The sequence below is a fragment of the Phyllostomus hastatus genome, unplaced genomic scaffold, assembly GCF_019186645.2.
Source record: "Phyllostomus hastatus isolate PE091 unplaced genomic scaffold, TTU_PhHast_1.1 phas_contig_137, whole genome shotgun sequence".
Taxonomy (NCBI): Eukaryota; Metazoa; Chordata; class Mammalia; order Chiroptera; family Phyllostomidae; genus Phyllostomus; species Phyllostomus hastatus.
This window is the reverse complement of record NW_025333583.1, coordinates 4,803,241-4,820,368: the sequence shown is the minus strand read 5'-3', so window position 1 is coordinate 4,820,368 and position 17,128 is coordinate 4,803,241. Positions and strand designations below refer to the sequence as shown.

At 39.4% G+C, this 17,128-nt stretch overlaps 1 protein-coding gene across 1 annotated transcript; it reads right to left on the bottom strand.

Moving 5' to 3' along the window:
* Positions 1 to 2,945: 2,945 nt before the first annotated feature.
* SCG2 (secretogranin II) lies at positions 2,946 to 16,883 on the bottom strand. Its single transcript, XM_045854083.1, has 3 exons — positions 16,733 to 16,883; positions 11,329 to 13,798; positions 2,946 to 2,985 (listed from the first exon to the last, which is right to left on the bottom strand). The coding sequence occupies exon 2, from the start codon at positions 13,783 to 13,785 to the stop codon at positions 11,917 to 11,919; it is 1,869 nt and encodes a 622-aa protein (XP_045710039.1). The 5' UTR covers positions 13,786 to 13,798; positions 16,733 to 16,883; the 3' UTR covers positions 2,946 to 2,985; positions 11,329 to 11,916.
* Positions 16,884 to 17,128: the final 245 nt, after the last annotated feature.

Here is a 17,128-nt window from a genome sequence, read left to right as displayed (position 1 = left end):
CGTCTCTAATTTTTCTACAACTAATCCAGTCTTTCACCTGAGCTCTCATCCCTGGATTACCAGAAAAACAAATTAACCAAATGTCTAATACAATAAACAGTCTATTTAGGAAATAGCCTTCAATTTGATAGCAACACTGGGTCTCTGAGATAATCTCCCATCTCCTCTGCTTTTCTGGTTTACAAGGTAAGGGATTACGGGAAAACTTACGTGTCTTAGAAACCCCAGGAAAGAACTGGGTCCTGTGATGCAATCTCACCCTCTCCTCAGATCTCTGGGTGTTGCAGATGTGGCGGTGCCTCTCTCAGATCCTACTTCAGCAAACAACTCTGGCCAGTTTGCCAGTGATTAGCCGAGAGCCTTCCGCTGTTAGCTCCTTCCAAGTCTGCCTCAGCTTCTGAGCTAGGGCTACATGCGGAGCGGGGGTCTTTGACCAATGTCCGAGCAAGGAAATGATAACCGAGCCGTGTTCTTTTTGTGGTGGTTCCCTGCCACTGCATGAGCAAGGCTGCATGAGATCCCAGCCATTTCAGGCTGGAGTCTGTGCCTGGTTAACTCACAGTCTGTTTTCTCTAAGTTTTGTCAGTGTTTGGTAGTGGGGTCTGGCCAATTCAGCCTCTCTTCAGTTTCCCCTGGACACATTCCTCTGTACACCATGTCCTTCATCACACTCGGTCCTGGCAGTCCAACGAGGCAATAGACATATGCAGGCGTAAACATTCAAAGTTCCAAGGAATTCTCTCTCAGAGCATAGGATTACATACCCATCCCTTAGCCATTGCTAAGGAAAAGAGGGTGGGGTGCCATGATTGATTGAACTTGGGACTCACATGGCTCTGTGGCTTCAAGTGAGGAGGTGCCATTGTTACTAGTTCTGACACATACACATGGATTGGGATGAGGCAGTTCCCAAAGCAGGTGGGAGGGTGTGACCAGAAGAACAAGGGAATGGAATAGTGAGTGTACAAAAACAGACAAACAAAAAAGTGTTTCTCACTATGTGTCCCCTGTCCTTAAGAAGCTGAATGCTTTATTAGTCACATATAAGCAGCTAATTATAATACAATATGGTAGGTGTTGTTCAAGGAGTAAGTTAATACAAAGAAGAAAAAGACTAATGTGGTATCTTTCAGAAGATGTGAAGACAGGGTCTGCAGGGTGGGAAGTAAGAGAAAGCAATGTGCAAAAAGGCTTCAAAAAGTTGCACTTCTAAGAATAAACAAAAGCTGGGTAAAAAGACAAAATAGAGGACCATCCAGATGGAAGGAATGGAATATTCTGGGACACTGAGGCAGAACACATCGTAGTGGAACCTCCATCCTCCCGTGAAGTCCCTGTTGGAGCATCTCCACGGGGGTTCATTAAAACTTAGTCCATCCTAAACGTTGCATATCTCTGGTCCTAATGCACCTTTCCTCCCAAGATGCTTCCACTTCATAGCAAATAAGAATAAACTCTGCATTGAAGAAATCAGGCTAATCCATTGGCTTACCTACAGGGTTGGCCAAAAAGTTTATTTGTTTGTTTGTTTTTCTATACGATGGCTCTTACAGTGCTTAGTTGTCTTTCACTTCATTTAAAATAATTTTGTTTGATTGTATTGTGACAGCTGTCATATCAGCATGCATTTTTTTAAAACTTATCAAAATTGGTGAATTTTTGTGCAGCCATTTTAATACTAAAGATGGAAGAAGATACGTAGTAGTTCGGCATATTATGCTTTATTATTTCAATAAAGGTAAAAATGCAACTGAAATGCAAAAAAGATTTATGCAGTAATATGGAGAAAATGCTGTGACTGGTTGAACTTATCAAAAGTGGTTTGCAAAGTTTCATGCTGGAGATTTCTCACTTGACAATGCTCCACAGTTGGGTAGACCAATTGAAGTTGATAGCAATCAAATTGAGGCATTAACTAAGAATAATTAACTCTATGCCACATGGGAGATAGCTGACATAGTCAAAATATCCAAATCAATAAAATTATTGGTGAAAATGTGCCTTTTGTTTTATGGAAAAAAACGTATGAACTCTTTGACTAACCAAACATCTTTTTTTTAATTACTTTATTGTTGTTCAATTACAGTACCTGTGTTTACCCACCACCTCTCCCCGCCACCCCATCCAAACCCACATCCCTCCCTTGCTTCCACCCCTCCTTGGTTTTGTCCATGTGTCCTTTATAGTTGTCCCTGAAGACCCTTCCCCCCATTATATCTTCCCACCTCTCTTCTGGTTACTGTCCCACCATCTTTTTATAGCTATTTTTCTTTAATTTTATAGTTAGAGATACATCCACAGAAAAGGTTAGGATTTCAACTCAGTAAAGAAGAGGTAATTCTACATGAAAAGAGACTAGGGAGGGCATTTTAGATGACATAAAGTTATTAAATTTTTAAGACTCTAAATTGTAGAATAAATGATCAATATACTTATGTATATTTACATGTGCACACATGTGCAAGAGTAACATATGTAGAGTATATTATGAGTCTGTTCACTATGTTTAAAATGCCATTCTAATACACTTAGATTGCATACATGTGCATAATATATTCACATGTATTATATATTGCCTATAACATATATTTACATATATTAAGAAGGCATTCTTTACATATTGGCAGAATCAAAAGTGACATTTCATATTGTATTGAATTCTGTGCTTCAATGGTTCTAATTATAATACAGTCTCAGTATATCTGGACACAACTTATTAAAAATTAAACCTTGTGTTAGCTCTTACTGGAAATGAATAGAAATATAGAACACACGATTAGCAGCTCTTCTCATTTATTTTTTGTTGCATGTAACTTCCCTTTACTAGGATAAGTCTTATGAGGAACAAATCTTAAGCACAATGAATAGAAAGCACAGGTCATGGCTCACTCCATCCACACTTTGGAAAGGCTCCAAAACCATTAAAGATGTCTCAGGTTGGCACGGATGCCTTCTTATTTTTATTTTCTTCAATATGCAGGAAGCCTGAAGGTGAAAGCACAAAACTGTTTTCACCATTCTCATGGATCTTAAAACGCCTCCTGTGCCATGCTGATTTTACATTACAGAATGGTTTGGTGCAGTAACCCTGACTCTGCGGCTACCATAGCAACCTGTTGGTTCAGAATGAAATGAATTGTGGGATTATCACTAAGGGGGCAAGGGAAAGGGCTTCTACCTTATTTATTTTTCAGTCATTTCATTGTGCAATGTCTATGAATGGGCAGGCCGAGAAGAAATTTGTCTGTTGTTTCCTATAAAACCCATGTAGAATTTTTAAAAATACCATGGGTATTAATTATTCCTTTAAAGTCTATAAGGGTTGATTTGTCATTGCATCATCATTCAAATGTAGAGAACAAATATAGTCAAAATTAAACTCTTCATTATCTCATGGAAAAATCATTTTTAAAAAAGATGACATCGGAGTAGTGTGTAGAAAGGACAGTGATATGAAATTTGAACTTGATCTTGTCAGTTTTCCCTGTCCGTATTGGATTACTTTAGCATAAATTGGGATTTTAAGCTTAAAATAAACCTGAAATGTTGATTCATATCACCTACAGACTTTGAACATTCCAATTCCTGGGAAATGGCCCCAGCTAAATTGGAACCCGTGACAGATGGAATCAGAACTTGTTGCTTCATCACAAACCATTTTCTCAAAATAGCTGCCGCATGAAAAATAATCCTGTTTGTTGATGAGGCCAACGTGTTTTCACAATGTAGTCTATTTTTGCGCAAATACAATGTATCCCCTTCTTATATCCCTTTCTCTGCATAATGTCTAGTACTAGGATTTACACATTGCAAGTGGTCAGTAGTTGTTTATTAATTGATTGGGAAATTCTGCCTTACGTTTAACAACTGTTGAGTTCTGGGCACTGTGAAAACACTTCACACATGTATAATCCTACCTCAGATCTAGCTAAAGTAAGTGCCTGATCCAATAAATAGCAAAGACAGGATTTTACTTGCTTTTGTTTTGTTTTATTAGCCCCAAAGCCTCTTCTCCAAATAAATGTTCCATCTGGTCAGAAGACCTTCTGGAACTGAAATCTGAATGCTCTTTGAGCTGTGACACAGGAATTGATAAGCCAACCAACATTAGAAAGGCTAAATTAAATTATTTCATGGTGGTCCAAACTCACCCCCTAATATATGGGTGAACACTTCATCTTAATTAAAACAGCAGTCTCTTGAGTGCTTTTACATCTCCGGATTAGAAAATTACCAGTCCAAATAGAATGCCAGTGTGGGAATCCAGGGTTGGGTTCAAACTCAAATTAAGGCAAACATTCAATTAGATACTCTTTAAAACATAAACCATGGCACCATCCTAAGTTTTCAGATATTCTGGAAACACCAAGGTCAAAGAGCTTCTCAGATGACCATGAGGGGTGCCCAGGAGGCATTTCACTCCATTCTTTCCTATTAAATTGAGCTGAAGACACCTGCACCCTCCCTAAAGCACAAGAGAGCAAAGAGGGAGGGATGGTAATATTGCTCATTTATTCAACACTTGCATAGTGAGCAGCTCACGTGGAAGAGGCCTACACTGGCCATTGTAGAGGATATTCAGAGCTCACAATGCAGCAGGTGAGGCCCACAGTTCAGCGTGACTAACCGTAGCTATGTAGTGAGACCCAGAGAAACAAATACTGCAATGAAGGTAAAAGAAAATCACGGTGAAAACCAGGGGCAAGAAGCAATCAGTGCAGTTTTCATGGAGGTAGCAGCGTGTGCACTGAGCCTCAAAGAATGACTAAAAATTGGAAGGGTCTGTCAGGCTGAGGAAGCAAAAGCATCAAAATATAAATGTGTGCTGGAGCAACAAGAAGCAGCGATGTAACTTTTCCATCATTATGTCATAGCACAGACGTTGCAGGCCATTCTTCACCCCGTGCTTTCACCCCACCGCCACTGTTTCCCTGTGCTTCCCAGAAGGCATGTCAATGATAGTGATTTAATAAAAGAGCTTCGGGGGGGGGGGGGGAGAATCTAATAAAATAACAAACCTCAAGGTATCAACAATACATATTTACTTGAAAATATCCTGAGAATAGAAAACAGAGTGTATATAGGCATATGTAAATGATATGGAAATTAATTATAAATACTCATGTGGCTTCGGCTCTGCAGAAAAACTTGCTGATGGTTGCTATCATAAACCTTCTGGAAGGTAAATACTGTCTGAACAGTTGCAAACAAATTGTCATCTTTGTTCCAAACCAAAGGCTTCAACTTGCCAGGGAAACTGCACTGGCTTTTCAGGCCCTAGTTCTTTTTCCCCTTCAGATGTTCCCTGAAGAAAACCCACAGGGCTTCCTGGGCTTCCAACTGTCAGGAATAATAGTGGCAGCATAAATAGCTTTACATGTAGTAGCTGCGTATTTGGGCGGCATAATTTATTTCAGCATGTGACTAATCTCCACCACATTTATAATAACAATAATCTTTTTGTGCTAGCGGGGTAAAATAACTATAATTCTCCCTTATTAATAAAAATGCCAAAATTGCTATAATTTGGCAATGCTCAAAAACTACGGCATCTGAGAGGCTTGCCTAGGCATGGCATCAGCCCTTCTGATCATGCGTAAGTGAAAGTGAAAAAATATCTGGGCCCATTTGCACAGGCTGACAGCTCCTACCTATTCCCTTCCCGCAAGTCATGGAGGTAACTGGGAGCCAATGCTGCTATCACATCTCCTTTAGGTGAAGATGAAAGACTTGGTGTAGAGGGTATTGAAAACTGGATAGGAACTTTATTTTGTTCATTTTATTCTGTTAAATTTTAATAATTCACTCATGTCATTTACTTACATTAATTTCATTCTGTAAAAATTAAAAGTGGGTCTTAAATCCGTACTGATGTAATGAAGTTGATGTTTCTTTATTTTTTTCAACAAGAATTTACCTGTTTTCACTGTTCTAGGTTCAAAGTCTATTTCCATTGTTTTTATTTTTTCTTCTTTTTTTGTCCCTCATTCCCAATTTACTCATTTAATCGATAGCTAGTTTCTGTGAATTTTCTATGTTCCAGTTATTGATCTAGGGAGCTAGAGGTACAACACTGAGCAAAGCAAGCAAAAATTGCCCTCAGGGAGATTACATTCTAGTGACGGAGGAGTAAGCAATAAATAAGGTGGAACTGTAGATGAAGAATGTGAGATGTAATCAGTGGTAAGGAGATAGAAAAGGTGTGTAGGGACTGAAGGTTGAGAAAGAGTGGTGTTGAGAAGTCAGTATTTGCATGAAACACTTGAAGGAGGTTAGGAGGGAAAGCATGGGGAAATAACACTTTAGAAAGAAGAAACAGCACATGCACAAATCTTGAGGTGGGAGGATGCTTGTCCTAGTCAAGAAACAGGCAGGAGGCCAGCACAAGTGCAAAGAAGTAACAGGAAGAGTAGTATGAGAGAGTTCAAAACTAGATCACGTAGGGCATCCCACACCATAGCCGTAGCTTTGGTTCTCACTCCTCAGTATAATTTGATGTAGATTATAACTCGATCATACTGGTGGCTATTCAAAATTCAGTGAAAGTAGAGTGAAAGCAGGTAACACCAACAGAAAGATATTCCAATAACTCAGGTGAGAGATGATCATGGTTAGTAGTGTGTTAGTAATAGTGAAGGTATTTGGAAGATGGACTGTGGGTACATTTTGAGGTTAAAAAACAAGATTTGATGTTAATTTATATATGGGCTATAAGATAAGGGAAGGAGTCAGAAAGAAAACCACAGGTTTTGGTCTGAAGAATTGAGATGCAAAAGTCCATAAGAGATGCTGGAATTTTGTCAAGGAGTATGGGTTGTTACCTTTGAGATACCTATTAAACATCCAAGTGAGGATATCATCTAAACAATTTTGAATCAATAAGTTTGGAGTTCAGGGAAACATTATGAGCCAAATACACAGATTTGGAAGCTGTTGGCCAATTGGTGGTGGTAAAGCCATAAGGCTGGGGTGGGATCACCTAAGGAATGAGTGTAGACAGATAAGAGAAGGGTTTCAAGGTCTGAGCTCTGATCTCCAATGTTCAGAAGTCGGGGAGATGAGAAGGGACACCAAAGGACACCAAGAAAGAGTAGCCAGTGAGGTAGAGGGCCAGGCATGTTTGGTGACCTGGACACCAAAAACAGAAGGTATTTACAGGGGAAAAAGTGATTACATTGTCAGATGCAGCTCAGTCAAATTAGATAAGGACTTGGAATTGATCATCAGATTTAGCAATGTGGGGGTCATTGTTGATCTCAACAAGACCATTTCTATAAAGTGGGGATAAAAACCTGATCAAAAGAGATTTGTGAATGTAAGGGGAGAATTTGAATAAGCACTCACTTTTTAGTTTTTCTGCACAGGAAGAGACATGGGGCAGTAGGTGTAAGGGACATTGGGGTTAAAACAGGTTTTTAAAACTTTGCTTCTTCATTTGTTTTGTTGGTTTTGCAGATGAAAAAAAAATTGCAACCTATTTGTATGCTGACGAGTATGATCCAGTAGAAAGGCAAACATTGATGCACAGAGAATGGGAGGATTACTAAAACAAGGTTCTCAAATAAGCAAGAAGGCCAGACTAGGTGCACAAGTAGAGGGCTTAATAAAGTCAGAAGCACAGGCCAGTTACCCACAAGGAAAGGAAAAGAAAGAGTGCATCACCCCAGATGCAGGTAGGTAGCTAGGTAAAAACAAACACGGGTATCTATAGACCTTCTCCTCAGGTTGCTTTATTTTTCTCAGTGAAACATGAAACTATATAATCATGTGAGAGTGTGGGCTGTGGAGGCATGGCTAGATATTTGCTGACAGAGGGGAAATATAACTGAATAGGCTATGGGTATATGGGATTCCAGGAGAGCATTATGGGCCACTTGAAGTCAGCATGAATAAAGTAAAATCAATCAGCAATGGTATGTTTTCCTGCTATGTTCAGTTGTAGGAGAGAAGTATGAGTGGGTGGAGAATTGGACTTAACTAGAATCCTTGTTTAGCAAAACAATGACAATAAAGCATGAGAGAAAGAAGGAGTTAAGAATATTTCCAAAGGTGTAATTATAATGACAAACATGAAATTTAAGCTTGACAAGGTGGGTGGTGAAGAATATAAGGAATGAAAGAGAGTGGAAAGATAGTAGGATCCATGTGTTACATTTCTGGTGGGTGTGGGGAATTATCAGAACAAGGTACAAAGGAAGTATGCTGGAAATATAGAAGGCGTTTGTTAGAGCGAAATGTTGAGCATTTAGATTTAGGGTAGGTTGCACCTATTAATTAGTAAGGAAAAGATCAAGGGCATAATTATGCAAGTGAATAGCTGATGGAGGATGGAGCCTGGAAAGTGTTGAAAAGGTCATCTTCATGGATATTGAAATTGGCAAGCATTAGACAGAAGCAGTGTCAGAAAAAGTGACAATGAGCAGGAGCAACTTGTAAACGCGTGAGGGGGAGTGGCCCATGGCAGCAGGTGACTGCAAGAGCGAAGGGTGATGGATGCGTACTGGCTGATGGCATGAGATTTAAAGTAGTAAATCAATAAAGTGAACACCTTAAATTTACATAGTGTTGCATATCAAGTGTATTTCAATTTTTTAAAAAAGACCATTATTCCAACTCTTCTGGATGTCCAACATTCTGGCTTGACCTTTGCTTGGATTTTGTGAACCTTTATTTATGTTTTTGATACATCTCATTTGACTTGGTTTTACTTTCGCTTGAATCTAAGGCAATCCTCATGAATAACAAAGCTGTGTACTAACATACCACCTCCCTTCAAAAAAAAGTGAAAGAAAAAATGTCCCATAAGCAGCAAAAAGGAGCAAGGAAGAGAGTTTCAGGGGAAGCAGAAACTTCAGCGGAGAGATATTTCCCTCAGAGTAAGAAGGTAAAGAGAATATTCGCAGAAGAGGCTGAGGATGCAGGGGATTTTGCTGATGACTGACCTCAAGTATTAAAGGGCATAATGGACAATGTTATAGAATATGGGGGAAAGTAGAAATGGGGGTCAAACAGCTGATAGATTTTAGTGGGGGCAGGGGGACGTGAATGTGAGAAATGAAGGGTGACTTGGAAGTTTTGTTAATAAGGAGCATAATTGGTTTAGTCCTAATTGTCCGAAAGGCAGGTAGGGAGGAGAGGCCATGAGTACCCAGGGGAGGGAAGGCTGGGTGGGTGAGGGTCTTGCCGAGATCATACGGAGCACAAGGCTCTTATCTGACTCCCGGTGGAGACATGGACATGGAGAAGAGGTGCCGTGTTGGTATGTGTGCAGCTTCTCCCTCCTTCCTGTGGAGCCTGCAGAGGGCATCTGCCTGGAGAGCTCAAGCTACTCCGTGACTTCTAGTGAAAGAGACCTTCTGGGTATGGAAAGGGGAAGCGTTGCCCTGATTCCAACTAATTTGTCACCCATCCACACACTTGAATGGTACCTAGCACTTTATTTTTTATGCCAGTGAGCCATGTACATATGAAGAAAATCTTTGGATCAAAAACAAATGTCTGATGACTCAATAGCTGGAGATACAGCGGTACTGCAAAAAGGCAGAGATACTTGCTGACTGCTGCCTGAGCAAAGTCATGCAGACAATATGTATCCCAAATTAAATACCTCCCCGATTGCCCATCCTGATGCCTGAAATGTCATTGTTAGAGAATTGTGGAGTTTCAAGTCCAGCTGAGAGACTTGAAAGAAAAAAGCATCACTTGGTGTTGCAGCGAAATGAGTACAAGGTTTAGGATCCCCCAGATTTGTGTATAAATCCCAGCCTGGAACCTCATCAGCTGTGTTGTATTAGCCACTTGCTCTCACTTCCTAGCCTGTCAGGAGGGGAACTTTCTGTTGGATGGAGATGTGTCATGTATTCATTTCTGCTAAGGGCTTGCATAAATACAGTCACACGGTGAACTTAGCACAGTCGGAGTGACTTACTGAATGAAACAGAGAATTGAAGAGAATATCCAATGGGCAGAGGTGAATGCGGACCTCTGCAAAGCATGGCGTGTAAATATGTACCTGAACTTTAAGCTTCACAAGTATCCTGGCTGTCTCAGTTCACACTACTGCCTTGTGGAGTAGTAACTCTCTACCTTGAAAGCATTTGAGTAAAAATCACTCATTAGAAACACTGTAAAGATAATTCACCTCTGAGGTCTCTTCCACTCACAGATTATTGGATTTCATAAAATTGTATGATAATTGAACAGAAAAGAGTCAAGGCAAATTATGAAGTAGGAAAACCTACATTCAGTGTTTTCCCTCGAGGTGTGTAGACTTTCTAATCACTTCCTGATGATTCAAGGATTGTCTCCGCTCCCCGCTCAGACACACAGCGCAGACACACACCCCACACGCACTCACTGGTGCCCTCACTGGGGAGTGGCCCATACCGACACCTCATGAGCTTCTCACCATCCCACCTCCCAAGTCCCCAGTCTCGGAGGAAAGGGCATTTCCCAAAAAGTCAGTGTAGTGAAGTGGTTAAGAATGTAGGCTTTGCCAGTTTGCATACTGGGTGACACTGGAAAAGTTATGTATAACTTTTCTGAGTTTCATTTCTCCTGATTAAAAGAGAAATCAAAGACCTTTGGTAGAGAACAAATGAGGTAAAGTGTTAGAATGTTTAGTATAGTGCCTGATGCCCAATAAGCATCAATAAATAGTGATAATTATATATTCCTTTGGTGTTTTAACAGCCATTGTCACGGTGCTGCTCTGCGTATTTTCTTGCTCCTGATGTTGAGTCCCAGTTGCTATGTTAGGATGCTGTTATCTTCCCCAGCCCCTGAAGTGATGCACACATGACAGGTACTGCCCACCCCATTCATGATTCCCTCCCAGCCCCAGGGCAAGAGAGAGGGCAGCTGGCATGTTCTCACTGTGCCTGTGCCCTCACTTAGCTGACAGTCAGTTTGGGGGTCTTGTAACCCCTTAGGAATCATACAAAGGAGGCAGAAGCCTTGTACTCTGGGGGCCAAGGTGACCCGGGACTAGGTAGATTGCTTCCTTGTCTATAGTCATTTTTGATTGTCCTGTACACACTCTTTTTTTTTTCAATGTTGGTTATGTGTATGGAAGAATTCAATGTTTTTACATACATAGGTAAAAGGTATAAATAGGACAACAAAGGCTTACTCCATAAGTTGTATATGTGTGTGTTTATGTGTGTATATATATGTGTGTGTATATATATATATATGTGTGTGTGTGTGTATATATATACACACACATATGAAAAACCTTGGGCAAGAATTAACTAGTGGGCTGTTGGAGGATGCCGCATTCTATAAGCACATAGCATGATCACACACTTACAATTCAGGATTTCTTACCTGGGTTGGCTGTGGAAGGTGGAGATTTTCTCTTCTGGCTCCATACTGCTTGCTCCATAGTCATTGTCTCCAGTTTTCCAGAATGAAGAGTCCACAGTTGTCCAGAAATAACATTTATTAATCAAAAATAAAACACACAATAGAAAAGACCTTGTAAATAAAACTATATATTTATAATGCTTTATTTTTTTTTGCTTCAGTACTCCACAAAACACTACAGACAGTAACAAAATAATTCAATAAATATTAAAAACTATCAAGACGATTATAAGACACTCTTTATCATATGTGAGCATCCACAGTGCCACAACCATTAGATACACTATTAAACACTATCATAGATATCTTTCTTAAAGGAGGGGCATAATTACTTTTTTTATCCAGAAGTCATAACATTTACATGTATCAGTACACAAGAGAACAACTCAGAGTAAGTGAAGCAGACAACCCAGGGAAATGGAGACATCTGCCTGTACATCACTTAAAGATATTACAGTGTTAACAGGATAGAAGTCAACACACTAAAGAGAAATGTTGGGGTTTTCTTGGGGTATGAGGAGGGCAAGTAGGGCATGTAAAGAAAGCCTCTTACATATTTTCCATTGCCCTCTTAGCAATATGCTCCCTTCCCTTGTCTGCCTTTTCCTGGTTGAGGTATTCCAGCACTTTCATCAACAAACGATCTTCATCGAAGTACTGTCTGTTTGGGATATTCTCATTCTTCGGGGGCCCCATGGGGAGCCGTTTGCTTACCGAGGCTAGTTTATCGGTCTCCTGGGAGCTGCCTTGATTCATATGTTCTTTGATGGCCTGCTCCACTTGGTCCTCTTCCTGTAGGTCATCTTCAGATGAGACCTGGCTGGGAACCCGCTTCACCTGGTTTGAATTCATGATCTCAGGGTATTTAACTAGCATTCTGGCCAAGTACTCTCCTAATTCTTGATCCTTGTCATTCAGGTTTTCATATGCCATTTGTCTGTTTTCAACCTCTGGAATCCAGGCCCCTTTGGACAGCTGGTTTGCTCTCGATCCTCCAGGACCATAGAGGAGTCTCGGCAGAATCTTCTCTCGGTTATACTGACCCGGAAAATAGGGAGGCTTTTGATTTGCAGCACTCTCCACCCCTAACAGGTTTAAAATGTCCTCAACACTGAGCCCATCAGGTAGGGCCTCTGTCACAGCACGGCCAGGTGTTTTGGAGTAGCCATTCTTAGAGAGCATCTTATTTTGGAATATCTCTGGACGGTCTAAGTCAACCTCTGATATGTCATCCAGGTCAACAGGAAGTTCAAGTTCCTGCTCTGGTTCCACTGATCCATTTGGCTTCTCTCCCATTTTGAGCATGTCAATTAAGTCTTCAGGGGGTATCTGTAAATTCCTTGAAATTTCAATCAGCTGATAAATAGACTGAGAATCAAGTGGTTTCTCAAAAAGCCTGGTTGCTCTTTCCCCATTTTGCCCTCCATTCTGGGACCTCCCACTTCCTGCAGCATTCACTAACCTTTTCAGATAGGCAATTACTTTGGAGACATCATCTGAGAGTTGATCTTTACTTTCCTTCTGGAGATCTTCGTCCTGGAGGCCCAGCTGCCCTGAACGCTTCATCATTTCATTATTGATTTGTTCATTTTTTTCGGTGTTCTCTTTGCTGTCCTTTACCTCTTCCTGGGTTTGACTCTCTATTTTTTCCTCTACTGGGTTCCAATCTTCTCCCCCAACCACATCTTCGTAGGCAATGTTATTGGCCTTATAGATATCATCATCATCATCTGCGTAAAGTTTTTGCTCCTCATCAGCCCTCTCACGCTTCTGGTTATTTGGTCCCGTCAGCTTCCCCAGCTCTTGGAACACAGATTCCAGTGTAGCAAGACTCTGAGGAGTATATTGCTCCTCCACTATTTCATTTGTGCGCTTAAAGGGGTTGTCCCTGGAATTCTCTTCATACATAGGAGGGAATCGCATGTGCTTGATCTTTCTCTCTGGCCACTGTTGATTCTCATAATCATCGGGCATGTCAATTGGAAAGTTCTTCTCTGAATTCAAGGTATAGGGCTTGTTTTCATTTGGTGCAGACTGGGGTCCATTTTCAGCCTTTCTCAAAGCTTCAAGTATTATCCTCATCCACTCATCTTCACTCAGGGAATCCCTTACACTTTCTGGCAAGTGACTTTCATCACCATTTTCTTTTAGCTGAAAAGGGAAAGAGACACCTTGGTAGGGATTATAGTCTGGGCTGCTTTCTTCCTTGTGAGCTTGTTGTCGGAGCTTTTCTATGTACTCCAAAGCCCTGATCATTTCGGGACTGGGAAACCTTTGGGCATTTTCCAATCTGAGGTCTGGTTCTTTCTGAAGCAGCTGGTTTCGCTGAAATGAAGCTGCTTCACCCCCAGAGATGAGGAAAATTAAAGGAATGAGAGACAGGGCTGCTCCAAGCCAGTGGGTCTTAGCTTCTGCCATGTTGAAAGATTTCCTTAAAGATGGAAAACATGAGTTAACACAAATGAAGCAGACTAGGAACACTATAGCAAAAGAAGTAATCAACCATTTGGTGGGGAATGGACATAGTAGAGATTACTTCACATTAAACTTAAGATGACTGTTTTTGAAATCTATAAATATACCCTCCATGATTCCCACAAGCTAACCACAGGAATCTAACAAAACTGATGCCCCTTTGCATCAAATTTACATGGTATACACCTGGTTAAAATGATAACAAAAACACTGATACGGTATTTCTCAAATTTTATTTTTTAAATTGCAAAACATGGAGTTTGGTTTTAGTATGCATTGTTTCTGTTTAATAAAGGCTTTCCAAGTTGAGTTTTAGTTTTCTTGAATAGCATTCCTATTGAAATCATTGACAAAAAGGTTAGTCGGTGTAATTTAAAACATGCATATATACCTGCACACACATGCAAACACACACAAAAAGTAATTTCCTTAAGGTTGTACCCCCCAAAAATGGGGTTTAGTTCCTAAATTATCCACCTAATCTTATTGTAGAAATATAGCAGCAATAATATCATTACATATGATAAAGTGATACAGCATGTCAATGTCAAACATACTGAACTATCTTGTGAATGAGTCCCACTCACACATATTTTTCAGAACTAACTGAGTCTCACTCTGACACCAAATCCAACTATCAATTTTGAAAGGTGTGTACCTTAATAACCTCCACAACATGTGTTTTCTCAGGTCCAAGTTGGTAGGCTAATTCAATGAAATTTCCTTCTGTGTAAACATATTAAAATAATAAACTGTTTTAAAATATCTGTGCTCCACGTTTCTCCTAATAATTGTATTGTCACTGTCTCGCAAGATGCAATCATGGCTATATTTTTCATCAGCCCTCAAGAATGTATAGTAAATAATAACAGATGCTAGAAAGAGAACATGAGTTTACTTAATCAGTCTATTTCTGAACTTGTGAGTGTTCCAATTCAGCTTGATTTATGCCTGTGTATTTTGGTCTGGACCTGTGAAATTTTAAATGACTCATGCTGTTAAAACATCTTAAAATAACCACTATGTAATTCCTGATTTAGGTATACAAAGATAATGTGTTGAATTCTTCCCACCTAAAAATCTTCATTCATTTTTCTCTATTGCCTTATTATCTCACATATGAATTAACAAGGACATTAATTCTCATAAGTTTTACATTTGGCATTGCTAACATTGAAAAACGGTCTTAATACTTGCCATTTTCTTGCAAATAAAATAAATATAAAGAAAGTTTATAAGCTTGGTCATGATATCTTTACCTGGATCCTGGTTCTGTAATATATAAGCTATGTGGGTTCAATTCTCTGTTAGCTTAGACATCAATTGCAGAAAATATCATTGTTTACAAAATAATATTGGTGTTTAGGTAATTTTTAAAGCCCCAAAATATTTATAGTTATAGAAGTTTCTTTAGCACAGATGCATATATTCATTAAAATGATTCTCATTAATAAGACTACTTAATTTACTGAAAGGAAACTCTTTAAAGACATGTCAGAGAAAACTTGTAAAATACTTACTATGAATCAATGTTTACTAAAAACAGTTTTATTCATACATTTTCAGGTCTAAGTAAAAATATATTATACATGATTCTTTATATTATTTCAGGATTAATTTAGTCTTGGTAATCTATTTTCAACAATATCATTTAGGATAGTAATTTTGAGAACCTTAGTGAACCCATTTTCTTTTAAGCCATTCTCTTGAAGTATTCTTAACATATGAGCTGTGTGCCTGTCTTTAAAATCATTGTCTTGTGGTGGTTGGGAACAGGGGGCTTTGCTGTGGAGTCGGGGCAGAATACTCAATGCAGGTATGTAAATTACAGCCTAACAAGCTCTATGCTTTAGTCATTTATAAGGTTCCGTTTGGACGGTTATTGTCTTTGAGTAAGACTCAAGGGATGTGTTTCTTGGGTAGCAGCTCTCCAAAGTAGTAAAGATGGTTTCAACAGCTCTAGTATTCTATATAGGGTTTGAGTTAAAACCTCATGAGTGAAGATGTCTTTTCTATTAAAATTTGACTGGACCATGAACAAATACAGGTGAATATATCTAATTCAAGCAATTCAACTAGTCAGGATATAGAACAAAAAAGCAACATTTGTCCCATTCAAAATCTTTAGCAACATACTGCACATCGTTTTTCAATCAAAGCATAATAATAACAGTTTGTAAAACTATAGATGTTTTCCTCATGTATTCAGGTAATTATCTCTTTGGATTCCATGCTCATATCCAATCTCTAACCCAAGATAATATTTCATTCTGAATAAAGGAAGAAGCCTGTTTTCGAGATCATTCCAATATTACTTTCCTGGAACTAAAATTATCAAATCACAGTGCAAGCCCTCTCAGAGTGTACCAGTTCAGAAGAAGATTGCATGTAGTTAGTTAATTTTGAGCTCGTGCAAGGTAAATTTCAAGGGAAAAAAAATAGTTCCAAAATTGGTTGCTAAAATTTATGACTAATGTATTTAACAGCCTTTGAATCATTGAAAACCAACTGTTAAAAATATTAAGCATATAAAGGTTTTGCCTCTGGTTCTTGGGGGGAGAGACAATAAATTAAGGAAAGAAACAAAATATTGAGCTTGGTTAACTTCACATTAATATGTGCATTGATCCTAAAATTCTTAACTTTTTCACACTTCTCATGACTAAACAACATGGTCAATAAATATCTAACGGCAAGTGGTATACAACATAGATTCAATCACATATATATGCATACAGTGTCCTTACATTGGCTAAAGAGCAGCGGGTTGCTTATTCCGTTATTCTATACATACAAGATAGTCAAACGATCTTTTCTTCTCAGCTAGAAATTAAGGGAAGAGAAAACAATTTAGAACTTTCCAGTAAATCAAACGGAAAAGCAGCCTTACCTCTTTTTTAGATGGCAGAGAACATCCACAGCATGTTCCTCCGGGGTCCAACGGCTGAGCTGGTCGGGCCGTTTCAGCACCCGGACAGCTCCTCGGCTTATAGGGAGCCGCCGCGCCTGACTCCGCACTGCCACACTGACGTCACCGGGCCAAGTCACAAACCGGAGCACAAACGAGCTTCCTCAAAGAACCCCAGAGAAAATAATCATTTTATATATTTTTTTAAAACGCTGCATGCTTACGCCACCTGTCTTTTTGTAGCAAAAACTGCAGCTGTCTTTTTTTTCTTTTATCAAAACCTTTGAGGCTTGAAATGCAATGAATGCTCTTCACAATTTCCCTTAGAAAGAATTCTGCCAGACAGACATGGCTAATTACAATATAACCTCCCCTATG

Bases quoted from the DNA above. Each gene is read 5' to 3' on its own strand.
- SCG2 (XM_045854083.1), bottom strand. From the start codon at position 13,785: ATGGCAGAAGCTAAGACCCACTGGCTTGGAGCAGCCCTGTCTCTCATT.